The sequence below is a fragment of the Fomitiporia mediterranea genome (genome assembly GCF_000271605.1).
Source record: "Fomitiporia mediterranea MF3/22 unplaced genomic scaffold FOMMEscaffold_2, whole genome shotgun sequence".
NCBI lineage: Eukaryota > Fungi > Basidiomycota > Agaricomycetes > Hymenochaetales > Hymenochaetaceae > Fomitiporia > Fomitiporia mediterranea.
Genome location: NW_006760387.1, coordinates 2857305 through 2878727, shown reverse-complemented (window position 1 = coordinate 2878727; position 21423 = coordinate 2857305). Strand labels below are relative to the sequence as shown.

The window sequence follows — 21423 nt, the reverse complement described above, 5'->3', positions numbered from 1 at the left end:
CAATCGGTGGGCCACTCCGACTCGACGGAATTGGTGGACTCCATGCTCCTTGGCGATTCACTTCCTTTCTTGTAAAGACCGCTGAAGCGGGGAAAGGGCTGGACGGGACGCGTGGTGGTAGGATGCCGGAAGAAGGATTCAAACCAATGTCTGGTGCAGCAGACCATGCAGATTGTGACGTCGGAAAAGTATCTCTGCACAACGGAAAAAAGAGGAAAAAATAAGGAATTTCATGATCGGTCTAGAAGAGGTGAACTGTCGCTACGCACGGTTGCGACGGAGGCTCAGATAGCGACCGGCGTCTCTTCCACAACTGCTCCTCGGTAGGGGGATCGATTGTATCCGAGTCGTCGTCGTCGCGGTCGTCTCTATGGCTACCTTCGCTGTCACCAACCACATCGAAGCTAGCTTGCCGCGATCGTCCGAGCGTTTCGTCATCGAGCGCGAGGCGCCTGAGTACGACCGCCGAATCGAATTGGTAAGATGAGCTGCCACTGCTTGGAGGTGGTAGATTACTGAGAGTAGATATTGGGGGAAGTGAATACCCACTCCCACTTCCGGATGAGTAGAAACTGCTTGAACGACGCCGTGATATGTCGGACAACGCGGAAGAATGAGTGTGAATGGGCGGTAGATTGATTATTTCGCTGGGCGCGGTCGGTAAGGTTCTGGACGCCGCTGCTGCGCTACCAACTGGTACCGATGTCCCCGAGTTAGAGGCGACGTGCACCAAAGCTGTATCCGAAGATCGTGTGCTTGTGTCCGCGACTGATCCTGCACGTTGTCGTGAGGAGGGGATAGTAAGCGGAGGCAGGTCCACAGGCGACGGCCGCCTAAATGCGGAGTTCATTGCGCTGCCTGGGCGATGGCGAGACGTTCCGACGTTCTGGTATGGTGAGAAGCGCTCGCGCGAACCAGAGGTTCCACCGACCGTTGCGGGATCGCGTATGGGACCAGACGACGATGATAGATACTGATTAGTCGATGTGTTATGCTGGCCATATGGCGGAAGTGGTGGAGGTGCCATAGATGGCGGATTGTGCCCATGTCCAGTATGGCTCGAAAAGTGTGATGATATCGGAGCAAATGCATAGCGTTTATTCCGAGAGCTTTCAGCAGGGTAATGTCCCTCGTCACGGTAATCATCGTGTCTTGTGCCCGATGGGCCTGCGATTTGCGACGGTGATAACAGATGAGAGGGATGGTCGCCGGTGGCCACTGCCGAAAGAGGGGGGAGCGAGGACGGACCAGGCTGCCGCGTCTGCTGACCTGTATCTCCTTGCGAAGTGTCAATATCCGAAGGTTGCGGCGGAGGTAAACCTGCCGACAAAGGCAAAGGTACGGCAGCTCGCCGGCCACGCCTTTTGCCCTGCTGGTTGCCCAAGATCTGACCATATCCAGGTTGGTCCGGTGTGAGGCAAGTTGAAGGGAATGTCGGCCTATCCATTCATAAATCAGTCACATTAAAGATAAGCAATTTTGTATTCATACCCAAAGAGCGGAATCAAGTCTTCACGAATCGTCCACGCCACTCTGAAACAAGGAAATAAATGACTGCACTTGAAAGTAGTCTGAAGCACATATACTGACCGTCTCGCCAAGCGTAGAGCAACCTAGAAGCAAATGTGATTTTAGCGCGTATTTTAGCCGGGTTTGGGCGGAACATACACACCTCGTAGGGCATCCACGTTCCTTGTATTTTCAGATAGCCTCCACGAACTCGTCGGAGCTGTGGGGCGAGGTCGGGCTGTGATTCTAGCATCTTTACAATATCGGCTAAAATATCTCGCGCATTTAGCTCGAGCATGAAGGTCGAAATCGGAAACTGTATACGCTTACCTTTCGCGTTCCCGAGCGCTAGGAGGGGGGAAAAGTGGGCAGGCAGGTCAACAGAAGTGAAGAAATGATGCAACAGAGGCGCCCACCTTTCCAAATACCCGTCCAAAGGATGTAGCCATCATCAATGTCCATCATGATCCATTGGCCATTAAGAGGATATTCATAGACGGGACTGTCGTCGCCGAAACTTGCACATAAGTTTACGGAACAATATACAGTAGAGTTGCTCACATATAGCCGCGCCTGTCATTTGAAGTGATGTACCGGCCCCGAGTCACTCTATGCCTCGTGCTTGCATAGGGACGGAAGCGTCCCGCCGCAGGCGGGGAACCAGCATCCTACGTAGACGCGTGATGGAAGTAAATAATCTGACAGACGGAGCTCAAGTAGGAAGGCGCATTACCTGGAGTAGACCATGGGAGGAAGGCTCCATGGGAGTTCTTGATAGAGAGGAGGGAACGGGAAGGCTGGGAGTGGAGGGGGGATGATGCTATGGAACTGCGCTGGTGAAGCGCACTTGGCAAAGGGACATGGGCATCTGGGAGAGGGCGGGTGAAGATGAAGCGTGGCTAAGAAGTATTATGACCGGAGACGGGGTCACAACAAATAAAATGGAGAATAGTGATAAAATTCCATATTCTCGGAAATTCATACGTACGGCAAACCGAAGATCTGAATAAACCGATCATCGACTTCGCTCAAGAAGGCACACAGTTTGGCTCTCGCGTGGATAAGTTTCCCACGATGCCACGTGTGACACATTTTCTGTCACACTAATCCCACGTGGTGGTCGTTCTTTGCATCCACAGTGGGCGCCACCAGGCATGGCAACACAACAGTAGGTGTGCTTCACCAATATGACAACACAACGGACGAGAGTTCAGAGCAGACCGAATACAAACTCGACGTTCCTGGTTCTTCTCCTACTGAAACGACTTCTGTGGCCTCCTTCGTTCCGCCAGATAAAGTGTCTGTATTCCTTCCGTTGGCTGCTAATTATGCGTGTACTTGTAACACATAATACAGGGGCTCGTTGAAACAAGTGTCTCGAAAACGAGCCAAACGAGTGGGTATTTCGTCACCCTCATATCCAATTTATTTTCTGTCTCCTCCCATTGTCCCATCTCTCACACGGCCAGCATGCTCGCCGTTATGTTCTGCTTGTCCGTCTTTGTTTTGTGCTGTGGGTACGGAACAATCAGTCAAACGTGTTTTTCTTTCCAAGAAACGGCTATCCAATAAAGCCTGCGAGCTTTGCGTGTTTGAAGGGGTGCGAAAGTGTGAGCGCGAATTCTCGAAAAGTGGGGGACTGAATACACACGGCTCCATCGATCAATCGCACTGATAGGGGTTGTCTATGGATTTTCGCCCACAAACGATGGCTGTCCGTGTGCAAGACCTTGTTCCTTGGAAAAGGTAGATCCTTGTTCTGATCGACGATTTAATCCCGCATTTCTCGCTTCAGGCACACACACAGTGACACACACACGATCGGCGACACAAACCACATGCTAATGGCCACAAAAGCAAAGCAAGCCGTATAAATAAGTTCCTCGCTTCTTTATACAATATAAACCACTAGTCCATACGTAAATAAAGTAAAAGCAGTATCTGTTTTATCCAAAACCTGCACCTTGTAAGGTTTGTCAAATGGAAATAATCTATCATAAGTCTAAAACACTGAGATGCTGAATACGGTCGTATCACCGTCCCGTTGACTTTCCCGCGAATCGCATTCATCATGCGGCTTTTCCGTCGACTCCGATCGCGCTACCGCCGGCCGACGGGATTACGGAAGACCCCGCGAGTACGCGACGAACTTCAGACGACCCTGGTCCACCTCCCGATGTGTATATGACGTTGCTGACTTCAAACCCGTTGAACTGACTCGCTGCACACACTGTATATGCACCCATGTTCTCAAATACTAACCAGTCGCCCACAGACAGGCTTTCGGGCAGCTGAGTTACTGGACAGACACAGTCAATTGAATCACAAGTCGGACCCCATACGCTGCTCGTGCGAAGTGGCTCCGAAGACGGAACGTGGAAAGAGCCGCCTAGGGAAAGCACCTTTGGATGCACGATCTGATGATCGAATAGAATGCAGTTGAACGAACCGTAAACGCCGTCGTTGATATAATCTGGAAAGACCGGTGTGAGCGAAAGTTCCAAAAAAAGGCAACATAAAAACGAGGAAATGAAAGAATCCGAAAAGGGGGTGGGGTGGAAGTAAGATTTCAGGCACGCACACATCACAGCCGGTGTGTTGGAGTCTTCGGAAATGGCGGAGTGGGCCTCATTATTCCCGTCATCCAGGGGAGCACGCCTCGCAATAACGTTTGCTGCCAGATGATAGGCCTCCGACACGTAGAAGCGACCCGGCTCTGCAATAATTCTGATCGAGTCGCGGTTTGGAAAATAATGCTCAATCGAGTCAGAAAGGACCTTCGCGCTCAATTCGAAGGTCGAGTCCTCAAAACCTCCTCCGACATCGAGTAGGGTAAATTCATACCCAGCCTCCTTGCCCATATTGAATGTCATCCGGGCACGCATGATCGCATCTGAGAATGCTGATGTGTCGTAGCAGCCGCTTCCGACATGGAAGCTTACACCGATAACGTCGAGGTTCAGCTGACGAGCCTTGGCTAGGAGACCTGGGACCGTGACGAGCGGCGCTCCGTACTTAGTCCCGAGGGCACACAAACTCTTCGAATCATCCGTGAGAATTCGTACGACAAGCTTGGCACGTGGATGCGTACGCGCAATCTTATGGAGCTCATCGGCATTGTCGAAGGTCATCATTTCGACCCCCGCCTTTGCAGCGCTGCGAATAAAGGACAGTGCCTTGCATGGGTTGGCAAAAATAATACGAGAAGGATCGACGGTGCCCAAATCCAGGACGCGGGAAATTTCGTTGTTCGAAGCACAGTCAAACCCAGTGCCTAGCGCCGCCAGAAGACGCAGAACGTATGGGTCGGGGTTGCATTTGACCGCTATGTTTCAAGAAAATTTAGTGACAAAGACCCCTTAATAGTACGCTGAGAAATACAACACACCGTAAAATGGCTCAACACCAGGTAGCCATTTCTTCCACCTTTCATGCTGTTTATAGACGTAACTCAGATCTGCGACGAAGAAAGCCTTCTCTGCGTCTGTTTCATGCAGCGCCGAGAGTCGCGAAGCTCTCATTACTCCATTGCGTAAATGAATTTCGGGGTGTCCTCGGAGCAATGGTGGTAGGTGGGGAATGACAACATCATCGTCGGCGTCGTGGCAGTTGTTCAGCGTGTGCGGTGTAAAATGCAGTTTCGGGGGAAATCCGTCAACAACAGAGCGGGCGTCGGTATCAAAAGTCTCCTCTTGGGTACGAATCACAGTTGGCTCGTCTTGAGTATTTCCGTACTCAATATGCGCGCTAGCGGACAGAACCTCGATTTTCGACATAGATACCGTGGAGGTAAAGCTAGAAGCAGACGCTACCGACGCTACTTTAGAATGAAATTTGACGTCGTAGTCGAAGTCTATGCGTGTTTGCTCCTCTTCAGAGGACGTCAGTGAGTGAGCCAGTGGTTTATGTCGAATGTGGCCTCCGGAGCCGGAAAATTTGAGCTTTTTGTCCGCCTAGAGCTAAGCACCGAATTACCGAACCTGAACCGCCACGGTCGCAGAGGCGGAACCGGGCGGAGAGGACGGTAACTGAAGAAGCTTTATCAGTCGGTGGTAGTCCTCGCTCTCAGTGAGGGCGAGGCAAAAATCGAGTATAGAAGGTCGGAGGGGTTATACGTGGATAAAATGAGGGCGTTGGAGGGTGTCCTAGAGTACTTGAGTGCTGTCGTAAATCTCCACGCTAGTCCTGTCAAGGGGGCTCGCCTGCAGGTTAAGCAGAGTCTTAGTACGTGAACTTGAAAGGAATTAATATAACTGACCTCGAACAGATGACCACCTGCATATTAATGAAAATAGAGTGTCTTAGTATTCTGACATAATGACGCTAGAGACACGGAGCCATGGGCTGGACGTACTCGCGATTGAGCAGACGGAGGTCTGTGTTCCTCGCCTGGTTAGAAATCGTGAAGATCGATTTAGTAATTCAATAGATTATTGTTTCAGAACGTCCCAATTCGCATAGGGGAAGCTATGTTGCTGAGTATGTCTGCGTGCAAAACGCGATGGACGTGGTCCGAGGAAGAGTGGTTGATTCTGAGAGACAGCGGTGCGTTGACTGCACAGCCGAGAAAATTTACGGAACGCGTCGACCGACTAAATCCGGCAATCCCCGAATTGTTCGTCATAGTGAAAGCTGTTCAAGATAACGGTGCATTTATCTAAGAAAGGAAACGGGGTTGACTTGACAGTTTACCTTGTTTATTTACGTCGTGATCAGTGATCTTCCGAGGCGCTGTATCGTGGGTGGCGCGTAGATATGAAAATATGTCTCCGACGAGATCGATTTAGTTTGAGACGCCAAGCAAATTTATTACATTCCGATATCCATATTAACTTCATCGAGAACTCTGGATACCCGTCGAGACAGTTTAAAAACATAATGAATGTCGTAGAAATGAAGGTCCGGTAGACCGAATTTCATGCTCAAGAAGATAGACGCCCAAACAGTACACACGATTTACAAGCACGCACATCGGATCTTCCGAGACCATCGCGGCTCTCATTATAAGTTTGGGTATTCATGTGTTGATACATGTACTACACATACACCGTGACTTGGTCATGGTACTAGCTGATAAGCCAAGCTTTTTTCGTGTTTGAGAAGCACTTGTTCGATTCGCGGAGCTCTTTGTGGCGCATACCGGGAGTCATCGTCGAGGTGAGCCAGAATTGCCCGCTTTCCACGGCGCTCTTATCAATGACTCAGTCCAACCTGCAAGATTCTCGCGTGTTTCTGACGAGTTGCTCGCCCAGGGAGCTCCTGTCTGCAACTGAGACGAAACGGAGCTGGGGTTACTCTGAGCAGCAGGAGAAGACCACGGAGCTCTCGTTGATGCGTTCTGTGTGGAATTTACGGGGATAGCGTTTGGACTCATTGACGCTGGCGCTCTAACTGGATCCCATTCCACGAGTCCACCCACGGGTATATGCTGTACAACCACTCGCTTTCCCAGAACTTCCGCCTAAAGCAAGAAAATTAGATGATTGCCAGTGAACCGCTTCGACACAACTTACTTCATACATCTTGAATAGTCCCGAATGTACCTTTCCCCAATTGGGTACACCCGTAGCAATTGCATACAGCTGAGACGAGTGTTCGAAGAACGGGCCACTTTTGACCATATGGATCCTTGATATCAGAAGGAAATACAAATTTGTTGGTGGGAGTGGTTGTTTGAGAATTGCATCGACAGGAATTTCTTTCTGGTCTGTTTGAGTTTCATCGTCACTAGCTTACCATTCGGTACAGAGGCTACAGGACAAACCTCTGAGTTGAGCACTCCCAAAAATGTACCCTAGGAAGCTATAATCGTCGAGTCCCCACACTCCGTGGCTACCGGCAGGCTCAAGTCGGTACACGTCTTGCAAGCGCCAGCACAATCTCAAATATCGGTAAAACACGAGGAGCACCAAATTCCGTTCCTCCTCGGGTGATGGAACAAAGAAGCGAACATGGGTGAGACAGAGCAAGAACAGTCCGAACGCCACTTCATGTCCAGTTCCATAATCCATGCGTGTGAACGATCCGAACGAAATAACAAAATAAGGGACTAGCAGGTGTATGGATCCATGCAAATAATCCGGTAGAAGGGACTTCATAAGATCCTTGGCGTTCTAGAATTTGGTGTGAGCCACAGATGTGCTTTTGACACAGGTTGTCAAAATATTACATCTTCAAGTTTCTTTCCCCAAGTCCGAAAGGCAAGGTTTCCGAACCTCTGAGGAGTGGGTAAAGGAGGAATTTCATCTATCCATCTATCTAGTTTATCCAGGATATCCAGAGTCGATCTCACTGCCTAATGATTGCATCATTGAGCTGAAGCAGTCCACGGCACTGATCTAGCATACCGAACTCATACTTGTAGATGGATTTTCCGCCGCGCATTCCGGCATATTATAGCCTACAACAGACTCGCTGAGCCTGTGAAGGAAGAGTAAATAATTTTGGTAGCCTTTCGTGGATTTCCACGCGTCTACATCCTCGTCGAACCTGATCCTGAGAGATGGAGCATGCAACCTTGCTGCAACGTCATTTCTCACTTCAGGCGGTAGGGGATAGTTAGCGGAAGCCATAGGGAAGTAGGCAGGTTGCTGAAATTTGGCGGGGAAACAAGTAGAACTTTGAGTTTGGAATAATAATCTTTGAGTAACGCGTCAGCACGGTGTGACCATTTTCACGTGATGTGCGTCATCGAATTGCGGACGCGCAGGCGCGTCAACTTGACTCTCAGACTTTGAGTCACCTCGTCCACTCGTTGTTCGACCTTTGAGACACAGTTTCCATCATGCCTCCATTTGAAGATTGGAACAAAGTTGAAGAAGATGAGGACGATGAACTGCAAGATACCTCTGTGAGCCGGCATTGTATCACCTTCCGTAAAGCTACAGAAAAATTAACGCGAAATCCCGACGTGAAACGCATTATTAGATATTCGAGGGCAAACGTGACATCATTCTATTCGCTATTGACTGTTCTGAGTCCATGCAGGCATTTCATGACGACTCGAACAAAGAGGGTAGTCAAACGTCGCATCTCTTTGCTGCGCTCCAAGCGGCTATGAAACTTCAGAAGCGGAAAGTGGTTGTTGGCCCAAATGATGCTGCCGGAATACTTTTATTCAACACCGTGAGCAATAAGCGGATTTCCGGAATTGTTACCTCGCTCACTAGATCCTGAGAAGTCGAGAAAAAGTGAAAACATGGAACGCGGAGCAACAGAGTATAAGAGCGGAACATTTGTATACGAACCAGTAGGACAAATCGACGCCCCGAAGATCCAAAATCTTATTCAACTCCTCCATGGTCCGTGCTTGTATACATTTTCTCCGTACCACGTTAGCTAAATTAATCGTTTCTCATAAATGATTAGAGGCGAAGGATAACCACAAGTGGCTGCGTTACGAATTTCCACCTTCAGAAAAGCAAGTTCCGTTAGGGGATGTCTTCACAAGTTGCAATTGGGCCTTGCGAGACGGGTAAGGAATAGTGCTCTCGTGATAGATGTTCAGTATTAATAAACCTCCCCAGAATGCCGAAGTCCGGGATTAAACGTATTTTCCTTATTACTGACGAGGATGACCCTCATCCTGGTGCAAAGAATGCTCAACTCGTTACATCTGCACAGACGACACTACTTGTTTGTTTTCGATTAACCATGGTTGATTTGATACTAATGCCCTATTACTAGGATTTAACCCAAGCAGGCGTCTCTGTGGAGCCTTTCTTCATTAGTACAGAAGAGAAATCGTTCGATCCGACTAAGTTCTATTCGGTGAGAAAGCCTAGGCTTAAGCCTTATCTACTCATAAATGCATATCATTCTGTACTATAGGCAGTTCTTGGATCATCCCTTGAAGAAGAGGCGGAAGAGAGTGATGGCTTACTCTCTGATGCCATCTCCGTCTCGCGCATCGACGACCTACTTGCTCAAATGCGTTTCCGTGAAATGCCAAAACGTGCTCTCTTTAGCATTCCGTTTGAACTTGGTGATGGGTTTGTCATTGGGGTGAAAGGGTAATGCTTGAACCCGTTATAATAAACACATCCAATAACGAATTTATCCTTCATGCACTCTAGATATGGGCTTGTGACGGAGCAGAAGAAGGGCCACTACAAGTATTTCATGGACATGGGCGACCGACTTGAAGTTGTCGAGCCAAAGACTCTTTACGTTGACGAGGTACGCATTCTTTAGTATGCCTAATGCAACCTTGCGGGCTGATACCTTTGCAAAAGAATGAGCAACGTGAAATCGATAAGACGAAGGTTATGTATGGCATGCAATTAGGTCCTCCCGCAGAAGAGAATGAAGACGAGGAGTACGGCGTCCGCGTTGTTCCGAAACGAAGCAAGGTTGGCATTTGATTTTGTTTGTGGCTCGCTAATCTAACCACAGGTCTAGGTTTTCTACACCGCAGAGGAAGTCAGAGCGTTCCGGACTCTCGGATTGTCACCAGGTCTAAAGCTGCTTGGATTTAAAGATGAGACAGAGCTTGCCATTGAGGACAATGTTCGCCATTCTTTATTCATCTATCCCGACGAACAGGTGTGTATATCGCTGTCGCTTTTTGAACATTGATTCATAAGTGAACAGAATTATTCCGGATCAAAACGAACGTTTACTGCTCTGTTAAAGACACTAAAGAAGAAAAGGAAGATTGGGCTCGTACGGGCACTCCTACGCTCCAACTCTTCACCAATGTTTTGTGCACTGTGTCCCCAAGTATGCAATTCCTCGATTTCCTTACCAGAACGATATGTATCATCCACGTTCGCTAGGAAGAGAAAGAAGACGAGAACGGGTTTGTTGAGCCTGCCGGATTCCATCTTATTCCCTACCCGTTCGCGGATGATCTGCGCGCTGCTCCTATTGAACAAGGTGTTCGAGGTATGGTGCAAACCGTTTTGCTCGTGCATATGGTTGTTGACAGCTCGAATTGTTGATCCCAGCCTCAACCGACGCACTCGATGTTGCAAAGCAATGGATATCGAAACTGCAGATAAAAAGTGGTGGATATCCACCAGACGCGAACCCCAATCCTGGTACGCTACTTGCAATGTACAGTCATTTCCATATTTTCCAGCTTATCGACATATCTGCGCTCTGTATGACTAGCACTCGCATTTCATTACGCACAGCTTGAAGCCAGTGCGTTCCGCGAAGAGTACGACCCAGACACATTTAAGGATCCGACATTACCGAAGCTTGATATGATTCATAAGGTGCGATACTGTTTTGGCAGAATAATAGTTCGAGCTCGACCCCCTCAACCCACTCATAGCGAGCAGGGCCGTTAATTAAGGAGTGGAAGAAGATTGTTGGGAGCAATGAGAATGCAAATACCACGTTCATTCAAAAGGCAGGGACGAAGCGGAAGGCGGTTTGTAGCTTCCACTTTACCTGCTGTGATATATAATCTGATATTGATTTTCCAAGGATACATCTGTGCTAGAAGCAGAAATCCGGAGCAAAAATGAAAGCGGACAGTTGGGCAAAGTGAGTAGCCATCGACACTTCTCTTCTGGTGGAACCTTATTGCTCATCCCGACTCGGCTGTACGCTTCTCTATACAGTTGAAGGTGGATCAGCTGAAGGTGTGTACTTTTCCCTTCAGTCTTCTGGACTGTTTATTCGTCCACGTGTGCCATACCCATGATTCAATTTGCGTGGTATACGTGCTTCCCATCTTATCAGATGGCTCAGCTTCCTCATTTCGTGTATTCCACCTCCCTCAGTTATCTGATAACCGTACCTAAATTGCCACTGACATGCAACCCTTTGACCCTGCAGGAGTTTCTCAAAAGCAAGAGCTTGTCGGTTTCTGGCAAGAAGTCGGACTTACTCGATCGGGTTGTCGATTATCTTGAAAGTCATTAAGCAGTAAATGTTTTGCTGGATGTCTTTTAATAATGTACATCGTATATATGTCTAAGTACACTAGCACTCAATGTATCAACGGCTTTCTCTGCCACAATGTATGGCTTTGCGCTGTTAGACCGTGTTCGGAGGTGTGATGATCGGCTAGATCGGCTCTGTTCATCTTATCAATGCAGATGAGGACATTCGCTCGCCATCCTCCCATTCCGCGTACACGCATCTTGTACTTCTACCACGTCCTCGCCCCTTTCCACCTCGCTCTCCCAGCATCAGCCAGTCGTTTTCCTCGCCCACAAACTATTTCTCAACCGACGGAACCGGACTTCTGAGCTGCATATAATAACCCTCCAGCGCCCCCTGATTCCACTCTACCTCTCTCATTTATCTTGTCTAGAATGTCGGCGACTGATTCCCTCCCGAACGTACACACCATCACTTCTCCGGCGCACTTCCAGGAGCTACTCTCCACTGACTTGTCGCGCGTCTCGTTACTCAACTTCTGGGCGCCGTGGGCCGAACCGTGTACGCAGATGAACGAGGAAGTCACTAAACACGCGAAAGAACATCCGAACTTGCTCGTCCTCAATATAGAAGCGGAAGAACAGGCAGATATTGCGGAGAGCTTTGAGATCGCTAGTGTCCCGACGTTCATCGTCCTAAGAGTACGCACACCTGCATTACTCAGCATGAGGAAAATTGATCACTTACCGAAGTCTTAAAATTGTGGCATAGGGTCATACCCTGCTTGCACGTGTCGAAGGAGCCGACTCAACTAAACTTACCTCTGAGATTACCAACTACACTCGGACTACGCCAAAGGCGCTCTCATATACTGACAAATCTCCTGCCGCTCCCCCGCCAGCCGAGAAGCAGGAAACGAAGGAGGAGCGTGACGAGCGATTGCGGGGACTGATGACGCAGGAACGCGTAATGTTGTTCATGAAAGGTAGCCCAGATGTGCCGCGATGCGGTTTCTCGAGACAGACTGTGGCATTGTTACGGGAGCGGGGAGTCGAGTTTGGTTATTTTGATATTTTGACGGATGAGACCGTACGAAGTGGTGAGTGCAAAATTTACAGCTAGTCGTATCGATTAGGCAGTTCTTTTTCTTTCCTTCTCTTATTGGTTTTACCGACTTTTTTTTTTTTTTTTGCCTTTTTTAGGTCTCAAAGAGTTAAATAATTGGCCAACGTTCCCACAACTTATTGTAGACGGTGAATTCGTCGGCGGTCTAGATATTCTTCGCGAGATGGTCAAGAATGACGAATTCGATGAGGTCGTTAAAGCTGAATGATCTGTAATGTATGAACCGCTGAGTGTATCTTGATTACAATTTATCACTTTAGTGGAGTCCACAGTACTTCAGCAGGGAGGAATTATCCGATCACCGAAGTGAGTAAACATGCCGAAGACTGAGGCATGCTACCGCATTTGCACTTGACGTTCCTGTGTATTGCAGCCGGATCATCCATGCTAATCATCCTTGTCAATCTACACAACATCAAACACAAGTCGCTATTTCGGAATGCTGACATCGGGACACTGGTTCGGCGTAATAACGGACGTTTTGTGTGAAACCACTTGCGATTATCTTATTCACCATTCAGAAACAATACAGGGCTCCGGCTACACTGGGGAAATCTAAACGCGACAATTACAAGATATCCAACATTGTCTCTTTCTTTCAATTGTTATTCTGAATCAAGATACAATCCTAATCAAAGTATATGCCACCGTTTACAGAGATGGCTTGGCCTACGATTTCAGAAATAAATCAGCTCAGTGATCGAGAATTATTCGAAATGCCATTACCATTGACGAAATAGGACTCTGGTTTGGCAATGTACGAGACAATACTGGCGATGGACTCGGGTTCCCCAATTGGAGCAACTTCGGCGGCCTAGGGCCAAAGTCAACACTTTCAGCCTCAGGCATAAAGTCCATACCAATTGAAATGTTGGGGAATGGATCTGACCTTCTTCATGCTGGCATCCAGAGCAGATGCATTCGCGACTAATAATGTAAAATAGCATTTACAAATGAGCGAGACCGTACGTCAAGGAAACGGTGGCATCTTACGCATTTTAGTATTTATGAATCCAGGTGCGTATGCATTCACTGTAATGCCGTATTTACGCAACTCCATGGCTAGAAACGATAGGAATATGATATATCCGGAAAATAGTTTCATAGTCAGTATTGGTCGATTCAATGAGTAAGTACGGTGGCATACAGGTGGATTGTATAATACCGCGGACTGCAAACTTTGAAGCCGAATAGGCTGAGCAATTAATTGCCGCTATAGGACAAATAGGGTAAGCACAGAATGATACAGAGCGAGGAAGTGGTGGAATACCTTGCTTGCCCAGAATGGAACTCGCAGCTACAGAGTCAGCAGGGTTATTGGAACATCCAAAGCATTACATTGAATTGTCAACCTATCAATCTTCCTCCACGTCCTTGCTTTACCATCTGCAACCCAGCATACTTGAAACACAGGAATACTCCACGAATATTGATGGCATACATGGCATCGAATTTCTCAGTGGGTGCTTGAGGAATAGTTAGGCATTATTAATTAACATATGCACATATGCACACTAAAACGACGGCATACTCTCTAAAAGGGGGGAGGGTTGGAAAATACCCGCATTCGCAACCATCTGATCCACGAAAGTGTTATTGCAAGGTAACGAGAATGTAATTTACTCACGATGTCGACACCTCCAAGTTCCTGAGCTGCCTTCTCGACTAGAGCAGCGATATCTGCTTCGAGAGTTACATCTCCCGGTATACCTATCGCTCGCCGGCCTTTCTTGCGAATCTGTTCAACGACGTTATCCATCTGATTCTGCTTTGATTGAATGTCGTTAACTGCAATATCAATACCGTCATCCGCTAGACGGAGTGCGATTGCCTGTCCGATGCCTTGTCCTGCCCCAGTAACAACCGCAACGCGCGGGGTGTAGGTACTGAACGGAACTGCTGAATCCTGCTGGGTAGTCATGAGAGCTTGCTTAGTATTATCATCGAATGCGCGGGAGAGTCTTGTGTATATAAACCCAGTGTGAAGCAAAGCGGGGTCATGCGTACTTCCGATGTGCTTCGACATCGCACTGTGCTATGTATACATTGATCCTCCTGTCAGTAGTCGTCTTTCCTTACAGCCACAACACGATTCAAAACGATTCCACTAAAAAGCTGTATAAGTGTGTATGCAATTTATGTGCATAACAATCCGAACTGATTTGTTAGCGAAGCGAGATGAAATAACTCATTTGAGAAGAACATAAACAAATACAAATACTGTAAATATTCATTATACTATTACAATATATAACGAACGTTTAATCTCTGCCTACTTGCCTCAGTAGCTAGAAGGTAACATCAATTATCCTTCGCCAATAGATTGTCTACGGCAGACGACTCTCTCACTCGAGCGGGAAGCAGAACTTACCAAATGGACGTTTCGCGATTCTCAACACTTCTAGTGCCCAAACACCTAAGCAAAATCGCTTATGATTATCTTGTTCGTCATCAGGAACTGTACGGGCCTAGGATGTCAACAAGAAATCTCACAAACGAGCGAGTCGTAACAATACAAGTTATCCCACGCCGTCTCTCTCTTTCAACTGTTCTGCATCAAGATACAAACTTAATCGAAGTAAATTCCACCGTTTACAGAAACACTCTGGCCTGCGGATTCAAGAATAAATCAGAACAGCTGTCGAGATGTATTGGGCAATAAATTACCGTTGACGAAGTAAGACTCCGGCTTGGCGATGTGGGAGACAATACTGGCAATGGATTCGGGCTCCGCAGTTGGAACAGTTTTGGCAGCCTAGGGAATATAATTGACATGGTCAACCTGAGGTAAGAAGCTCACGTCGCTTGAAATAAGGAGTATATCTGACTTCTTTTAAGCTGGCGTCCGCCTCTGTGCTCGTGACTAGAGTCGAATTTGTGGATGAGCGAGACCGTGCCTCATGAAACAATGTACCTTACGCATGGCAGTGTTAACGTATCCAGGTGCATACGCATTTACTGTGATACCGTATTTGCGCAATTCCATGGCTAGAAAAAATAAATAAGAATATGCATTATCGCTATCAGAATTGATTGTCCCATCGGTGAGTATAGTCCCGTACATGCGGATTGAACTATACCACGGATTGCGAACTTTGAAGCCGAGTAGGCTGAGAGGTTTAGTGCACCTAAAAATCAAGTAGACTCAGCATGGAACAAAGTAGGGTAAGAAAAGGAATGAGGACCCTGCTTGCCACATATGGAGCTCGCAGCTGTAGAATTAGGACGGTTACTACATCGAACATTCAGTATATTTCGTTGGGTTACCAACCTATCAATCGTCCTCCACGCTCTTGCTTTACCATTTGTAACCCAGAATATTTGAGACACAGGAAGACACCGCGTATGTTAACAGCATAGATGGTGTCGAGTTTGTCGGTTGGCGCTTGTCATAGACGTTAGTACTCGCCCTGGAACATGTATACAATTATGCCTAAATGGCGACCTACTCTCCAAAAGTGGGAGACTGTATGCGATACCCGCATTCGCAACCATCTGAGCCACGTAAGTGCGTTATCACAATGCAATAAGAATATTAATTTACTCACGATGTCGACACCTCCAAGCTCCTGTGCTGTCTTCTCGACTAGAGCAGAGATACGTATGTGCTTCGACAGTTACATCTCCCGGTATCCTATCGCCCGCCGGCCTATCTTGCGAATCTGTTCAACGACGTTATCTATCTGATTCTGCTTTGATTGAATGTCGTTGACTGCGATATCAATGCCGTCATCCGCGAGACGAAGAGCGATTGCCTGCCCGATGCCCTGTGCACCGCCAGTAACAATCGCAACGTGCGGAGTGTAGGTGGAGAATTGAACTGAAGAATCCTGGCTGACCATGAGAGCTTCCCTGCATAGAATCGAATGTGTGAGAGCGTCCCGTAATAATGCAGTCCGAAGCAAAGCGGGGTCATGCGTGTATCTGATGTGTTTCGACATCCGCACCACGTATGCTTTGATCATTCCTTTCAGTAATCGGCTTCTGTACGAAGTCCAGACACCACAGTATTTCATACAAAGGTGTACGATTTATATTCATGCCAACGTGTCAGCGGAGGCAGGAGTAACTTAGGAAGACACCAAATAACTGCAAATACCGTCAAATATGTCTTATACAAATACTATTGATTTAATTCTGGATTTACCCAAATACCCACACGAAACCACTTTAATTATCTTGTTCACTATATGGAAACAATACAAGTCGCCGCCGACATCGCAGACAGGTCTCGCAGGAGCTAGACGCAAAATACATGATATGCAATGCTGCCTCCTTTCTTCAATTACACTGTATCAAGATGTATCCTCAATCAAAGTATATACCACCGTTTACTGAAACGCTTTGACCTGCGTCGTGCGCATTCATAAGTAAGTAATATCAGTGGTCGAGATACACTTGACAATGCATTACCATTGACGAAGTAAGACTCCGGCTTGGCGATGTATGACACAATACTGGCAATGGACTCGGGCTCCCCAATTGGAACAGTTTTGGAGGCCTAGGAATTAAATTGATATGATTAGCCGGTGGAAAGAAGCTTACATTACTTGAAATATGGAAAAGTATGCCTGACTTCATTTATGCTGGCGTCCGCCTCTTTGCTACTCGCGACTAAAGTTGACCTTATAAGTGAGCGAGACCGTGCCTCAAGAAAAAAGGAGGCGTCTTACGCATGGCAGTATTGATATATCCAGGTGCGTATGCATTCACTGTAATGCCGTATTTGCGCAGTTCCATGGCTATGAAAGATTAAGAATATGCGATATCGTTATCAGGATTGATTGTTCTAACTGGTAAGTAATAAGTTTAATGACGTACAAGCAGACTGAATTATACCACGGATAGCGAACTTTGAAGCTGAGTAAGCTGACAGGTTCGGTGCACCTAAAAAACAAATAGAAATTAGCTCGGAATATATTAAGATAATGAAGGAGTGGGTACCCTGTTTGCCAATTATAGAGCTTGCAGCTGTAGATAGTGCATTACTGGAACATTCAGTATAGTTATTGAACTATTAACCTATCAGTCTTCCCCCGCGCCCTTGTTTTACCATTTGCAGCCCAGCGTATTTCAGACAGAGAAAGACACCGCGTAAATTAATAGTATAGACAGTGTCGAATTTGTCCGTAGGTGCTTGTCATGACCGTTAGTACTAGGCCTAACGCATGCATATATGCGTGCTCAACGGTGACCTACTCTCCAGAAGCGGAGAAAAGTGTGCGATACCTGCATTTGCGACCATCTACACCATATATGCGCATTGATATCAGATAAAATTTGTACCAGCGACATTTACTCACGATGTCGACACCTCCAAGTTCCTGAGCTGTCTTCTCAACCATAGCAGAGATATCCGTTTCGACAGCTACGTCTCCTGGTATAGCGATGGCTCGCCGGCCTTTCTTTCTGATTTGTTCAATGACGTTGTTTATCTGATTCTGCTTTGACTGAATATCGTTAACCGCGACATCAATGCCGTCGTCTGCCAGACGAAGAGCAATTGCCTGCCCGATGCCCTGTGAAGCGCCAGTAACGACCGCAACACGCGGAGTATAGCTTGAGAATGGGACTGAAGAATCCTGGTTGGCCATGAGTGCTTCCCTGCATAGAATCGAATGTGTGAGAGCGTCCCGTATTTATAATGCAGTCCGAAGCAAAGCGGGGTCATGCGTGTCTTTGATGTGTTTCGGCATCCGCACCCCGTATACATTGATCCTTCCTTTCAGTAATCGGCTTCCGTACGAAGTCCCAACACCACAGTATTTCACACAAAGGTGTACGATTTAAATGCATGCCAGGCGTGTCAGTAGGCAGGAGTAACTTTTAAGGAAGTCACCAAACAGAAGCAAATAGTGTAAATATGTCTTATATAACAACAACAAATGCTTGCAATTTCGATCCTTCATCTGCTGACCACAATGGCTGACACTACCCAGACGGACCTTTCGAAACCCTCGCCGCTTCATGCTGTCAGATTTCACCCAAATACCTACACAAATCTACTTTAACTATCTTGTTCACCATACGGAAACAATACAAGCCGCCGCCGACATCGCAGAAGGGGCTAAAGGGAAAATACATGCTATCCAAGGCTGCTTTTTTCAATTGTTCTGTATCGAGATGTACACTCAATCAAAGTATATGCCACCGTTCACAGAAACGCTTTGACCTGTATGTTTGAAATAAATCAGATCGGCCGTCTAGATATACCCGGAAGTACATTACCATTGACGAAGTAAGACTCCGGCTTGGCGATGTATGAGACGATGCTGGCAATGGTCTCGGGCTCCGCGATTGGGACACTTTTGGAGGCCTAGGAATAAAGTTGATATGATCAGCCGGAGGTAAGAAGCTCACGCCATTCGAAATATGGAGTATATCTGACTTCATTAAAGCTGGGATCCGCCTCTCTGCTACTCGCGACTAAAATCGAATTATAACTGAGCAAGACCTCGCTTTAAGAAAAAGAAGGCATCTTACGCATGGCAGTATTAATGGAACCAGGTGCATATGCATTTACTATAATACCGTATTTGCGCAATTCCATGGCTAGGAAAGATTAGGAATGTGCAGTATCGTTATCAGGATTAATTGTTACAATTGGTGAGTATAGTGACATACAAGCGGATTGAACTATACCGCGAACAGCGAACTTTGAAGCCGAATAAGCTGAAAGGTTCACTGCACCTAAGGGACAAATAGAATCAGCACAGGCCACCCTAGGTAAGGAAGTGGGATGAGTACCCTGTTTGCCGCATATGGAGCTTGCAGCTGTAGTGTAAGGAAATTACTGGAACATTCACTGTAGTTCATTAGACTACTAGCCTATCAGCCTTCCTCCGCGCCCTTGTTTTACCATCTGCAGCCCAGCGTATTTCAGACAGAGAAAGACACCGCGTATATTAACAGCATAGATAGTGTCGAGTTTGTCCGTAGGTGCTTGTCATGACCGTTAGTATTAGGCCTAACACATGCATATATGCGTGCTCTAATGACGACCTACTCTCCAGGAGTGTGGAAATGTGCGCGATACCCGCATTTGCGACCATCTGCACCATGTATGCACATTGATATCAGGTAAAGTTTGTACTAGGGTCATTTACTCACAATGTCGACACCTCCAAGTTCCTGAGCTGTCTTCTCAACCATAGCAGAGATATCTGCTTCGACAGCTACGTCTCCCGGTATAGCGATAGCTCGCCGACCTTTCTTGCGAATCTGTTCAATAACGTTGTCTATCTGGTTCTGCTTTGATTGAATATCATTAACCGCGATATCAATGCCATCATCTGCCAGACGGAGAGCGATAGCCTGTCCGATGCCTTGTGAGGCACCAGTGACAATCGCAACACGCGGAATGTAGGATGAGAATGGGACTGAAGAATCCTGTGTAGCCATGAGAGCTTGTCTATTAGCAATCGGACGAGAGAGTTTCGTATATATATGCAGTCCGGTGAGAAGCGGGGTCATCTGCACATCGAAGTGCATTTGTGCTATGTATGCGTTGATAAGTAATTAATTTCTCTTTTCAGTATTAGCCTTTCCCTACAGGCCCTAAACTATAGATTTCACCAAATGGGCATATAAGTTGCCGTACGAATTATACGCACGTGTGTCGAGCAAACTCGCTAGCAAAGAGAGGGTTGCCTGTTAAATGTAGATGCTAAACAATCGCAAACAATGTAAATTACATAATAAGCATAATTACACTTGAATTTCGCCTCCTTTCTTCACAGACGCGAACCATAATGGCCGACATTACCCAAACGGACGTTTCACGACCCTCAGCACTCCCCAGCGCTCGACTTCGTCCTTCTGCATCGCAGGCGCAATCAATTGTTGACCAGAGTTCGGACGAATATCTTGATTTCGTTGAGGAAGAATGGAACAAGAAGATCGACGTTGAAGTTGAAACGCTTGTGGATGGGATGGTTGATATTGTCAACCTTGCTTCAGTGAGCTTATATATCCAATACAACTAGCATCGGAAGGATTCTGACTGTGGTTGGCTTATTTTCAGATTGGAGACAAAGATAAATTCAGAATCGCACAGGAATCCTTTCAGGCGCAATGTCGAGCAGAATCCATGGTTCGCGCGGCACACTCGTTGCTTTCCATCACACACTCTATGAAGCTCCTTTTGCTGCTCTCGGATGAGTCTCAGATCTCTCAGCAGCGGGACAGGGCGTTGAGTGAAGCAAGGTCGGATGCGAAAGAGGCAAAGAAGAAGGTTGCGGAGCTCTTGGATGAGTTACTCGGAAACGCGAAGGAAGGCGTCGATGAAATAACGCGCGAGCCTTCTGCAATGGTCGGTATTAGCAGATGAGCGTGTCAGGATGTTGAGTTCGGTCTAGACGGATCATTACCGCCGGGTCGTGCGTCAATCTATCAGGAACTGAGGCTATTCGCCTTTACTGCCCGATGTTCAAGCATCGTCCATCTTCCATGTGGGCATACAAATAACTTAGGTGTAATACTCATTCGCGGATACTTTCTACAGACTCGACGAGGGTAGACCTTGATGCCCACGTTTGTAATGACGCTATGCTGACGAAGACGGAAGAATCTTTGACTGCGGCCGTTGCGTTGATGTCAGCAGGACGACTTGGCGTGCGAGGCGTTCATTAGATATGGCAGAGGTGGTACTCGCAAACGTACTCGCAAGCACGGATATTATACTGGTGAGATTGCGAGCATATATTGGGAGAGTCCATCTTTGCGTTTAGTTGATTCAGTTTTTCTTGACGTCACCTTGTAGAATTGTAGACTTTGTATAGTGTTCCGAGGATGTATTCATATGAATAGTCCACCATTATCGTCATGATTTCAATTGTATCATATGTTTTCAGAGAAAATTTGTTATGCTTTTGTGTTGTAAATGTTGATCAATGGACAATCACATGCAAGCCAAATCGGTCTTCAACCGGTAGAATGGCACCCCACCTCCAC

The 21423-nt window shown here is 47.1% G+C and overlaps 10 protein-coding genes across 10 annotated transcripts; 3 read left to right on the top strand and 7 right to left on the bottom strand.

Annotated features, from left to right (window-relative positions):
• Nucleotides 1-1463: 1463 nt before the first annotated feature.
• Nucleotides 1464-2162, bottom strand: FOMMEDRAFT_76786 (DNA-binding domain of Mlu1-box binding protein MBP1; the record flags this gene model as incomplete). The annotated part of the gene is made up of 5 exons (XM_007262991.1): nt 1464-1533; nt 1591-1613; nt 1673-1776; nt 1914-2011; nt 2071-2162. Coding segments are annotated over 5 exons (387 nt in total), but the record flags the coding sequence as incomplete, so codon positions are not given.
• Nucleotides 2163-3578: 1416 nt separating this feature from the next.
• On the bottom strand, nt 3579-5030 carry FOMMEDRAFT_77120 (ornithine decarboxylase; the record flags this gene model as incomplete). Its single annotated transcript, XM_007262990.1, has 3 exons — nt 3579-3982; nt 4091-4834; nt 4898-5030. The coding sequence occupies 3 exons, from the start codon at nt 5028-5030 to the stop codon at nt 3579-3581; spliced, it is 1281 nt and encodes a 426-aa protein (XP_007263052.1).
• A 1453-nt stretch (nt 5031-6483) lies between these two features.
• FOMMEDRAFT_165488 (Phosphotyrosyl phosphatase activator) lies at nt 6484-8081 on the bottom strand (the record flags this gene model as incomplete). Its single annotated transcript, XM_007262989.1, has 5 exons — nt 6484-6970; nt 7023-7216; nt 7274-7622; nt 7679-7804; nt 7857-8081. 5 exons carry the CDS (start codon nt 8079-8081, stop codon nt 6656-6658), a joined length of 1209 nt encoding a protein of 402 aa, XP_007263051.1. The 3' UTR covers nt 6484-6655.
• A 212-nt stretch (nt 8082-8293) lies between these two features.
• FOMMEDRAFT_102708 (ku70-like protein) lies at nt 8294-11385 on the top strand (the record flags this gene model as incomplete). Its single annotated transcript, XM_007262988.1, has 18 exons — nt 8294-8359; nt 8437-8634; nt 8690-8810; nt 8878-8983; nt 9036-9144; nt 9196-9279; nt 9340-9521; nt 9585-9687; nt 9744-9860; nt 9910-10053; nt 10102-10230; nt 10287-10395; nt 10458-10550; nt 10624-10730; nt 10790-10888; nt 10945-11004; nt 11082-11102; nt 11299-11385. 18 exons carry the CDS (start codon nt 8294-8296, stop codon nt 11383-11385), a joined length of 1935 nt encoding a protein of 644 aa, XP_007263050.1.
• A 9-nt stretch (nt 11386-11394) lies between these two features.
• FOMMEDRAFT_165486 (glutaredoxin) lies at nt 11395-12739 on the top strand. The gene is made up of 3 exons (XM_007262987.1): nt 11395-12047; nt 12118-12445; nt 12549-12739. The coding sequence occupies exons 1-3, from the start codon at nt 11781-11783 to the stop codon at nt 12677-12679; spliced, it is 726 nt and encodes a 241-aa protein (XP_007263049.1). The 5' UTR covers nt 11395-11780; the 3' UTR covers nt 12680-12739.
• Nucleotides 12740-13099: 360 nt separating this feature from the next.
• FOMMEDRAFT_152094 (NAD-binding protein) lies at nt 13100-14497 on the bottom strand (the record flags this gene model as incomplete). Its single annotated transcript, XM_007262986.1, has 9 exons — nt 13100-13140; nt 13198-13285; nt 13361-13398; nt 13465-13533; nt 13609-13684; nt 13742-13768; nt 13855-13937; nt 14003-14048; nt 14099-14497. The coding sequence occupies 9 exons, from the start codon at nt 14495-14497 to the stop codon at nt 13100-13102; spliced, it is 867 nt and encodes a 288-aa protein (XP_007263048.1).
• A 543-nt stretch (nt 14498-15040) lies between these two features.
• On the bottom strand, nt 15041-16412 carry FOMMEDRAFT_152093 (NAD-binding protein; the record flags this gene model as incomplete). Its single annotated transcript, XM_007262985.1, has 10 exons — nt 15041-15081; nt 15139-15226; nt 15300-15334; nt 15391-15459; nt 15534-15599; nt 15657-15683; nt 15743-15856; nt 15921-15966; nt 16020-16079; nt 16146-16412. The coding sequence occupies 10 exons, from the start codon at nt 16410-16412 to the stop codon at nt 15041-15043; spliced, it is 813 nt and encodes a 270-aa protein (XP_007263047.1).
• A 170-nt stretch (nt 16413-16582) lies between these two features.
• Nucleotides 16583-18068, bottom strand: FOMMEDRAFT_102702 (NAD-binding protein; the record flags this gene model as incomplete). The annotated part of the gene is made up of 9 exons (XM_007262984.1): nt 16583-16820; nt 16885-16972; nt 17048-17085; nt 17145-17213; nt 17293-17358; nt 17416-17442; nt 17494-17607; nt 17671-17716; nt 17775-18068. The coding sequence occupies 9 exons, from the start codon at nt 18063-18065 to the stop codon at nt 16780-16782; spliced, it is 780 nt and encodes a 259-aa protein (XP_007263046.1). The 3' UTR covers nt 16583-16779.
• A 593-nt stretch (nt 18069-18661) lies between these two features.
• FOMMEDRAFT_152091 (NAD-binding protein) lies at nt 18662-19962 on the bottom strand (the record flags this gene model as incomplete). The annotated part of the gene is made up of 8 exons (XM_007262983.1): nt 18662-18787; nt 18860-18897; nt 18955-19023; nt 19096-19161; nt 19219-19238; nt 19296-19413; nt 19478-19523; nt 19582-19962. 8 exons carry the CDS (start codon nt 19960-19962, stop codon nt 18662-18664), a joined length of 864 nt encoding a protein of 287 aa, XP_007263045.1.
• Nucleotides 19963-20222: 260 nt separating this feature from the next.
• FOMMEDRAFT_102692 (uncharacterized protein) lies at nt 20223-21319 on the top strand (the record flags this gene model as incomplete). Its single annotated transcript, XM_007262982.1, has 2 exons — nt 20223-20429; nt 20495-21319. 2 exons carry the CDS (start codon nt 20223-20225, stop codon nt 20798-20800), a joined length of 513 nt encoding a protein of 170 aa, XP_007263044.1. The 3' UTR covers nt 20801-21319.
• Between the last annotated feature and the right edge of the window lie 104 nt (nt 21320-21423).

Excerpts from the sequence above, each read along its gene's own strand:
- FOMMEDRAFT_165486 (XM_007262987.1), top strand. The coding sequence starts at position 11,781 with ATGTCGGCGACTGATTCCCTCCCGAACGTACACACCATCACTTCTCCG. Across the intron at positions 12,048-12,117 it reads CGACGTTCATCGTCCTAAGA|GGTCATACCCTGCTTGCACG; the intron begins GTACGCACACCT and ends ATTGTGGCATAG. Across the intron at positions 12,446-12,548 it reads GGATGAGACCGTACGAAGTG|GTCTCAAAGAGTTAAATAAT; the intron begins GTGAGTGCAAAA and ends TGCCTTTTTTAG.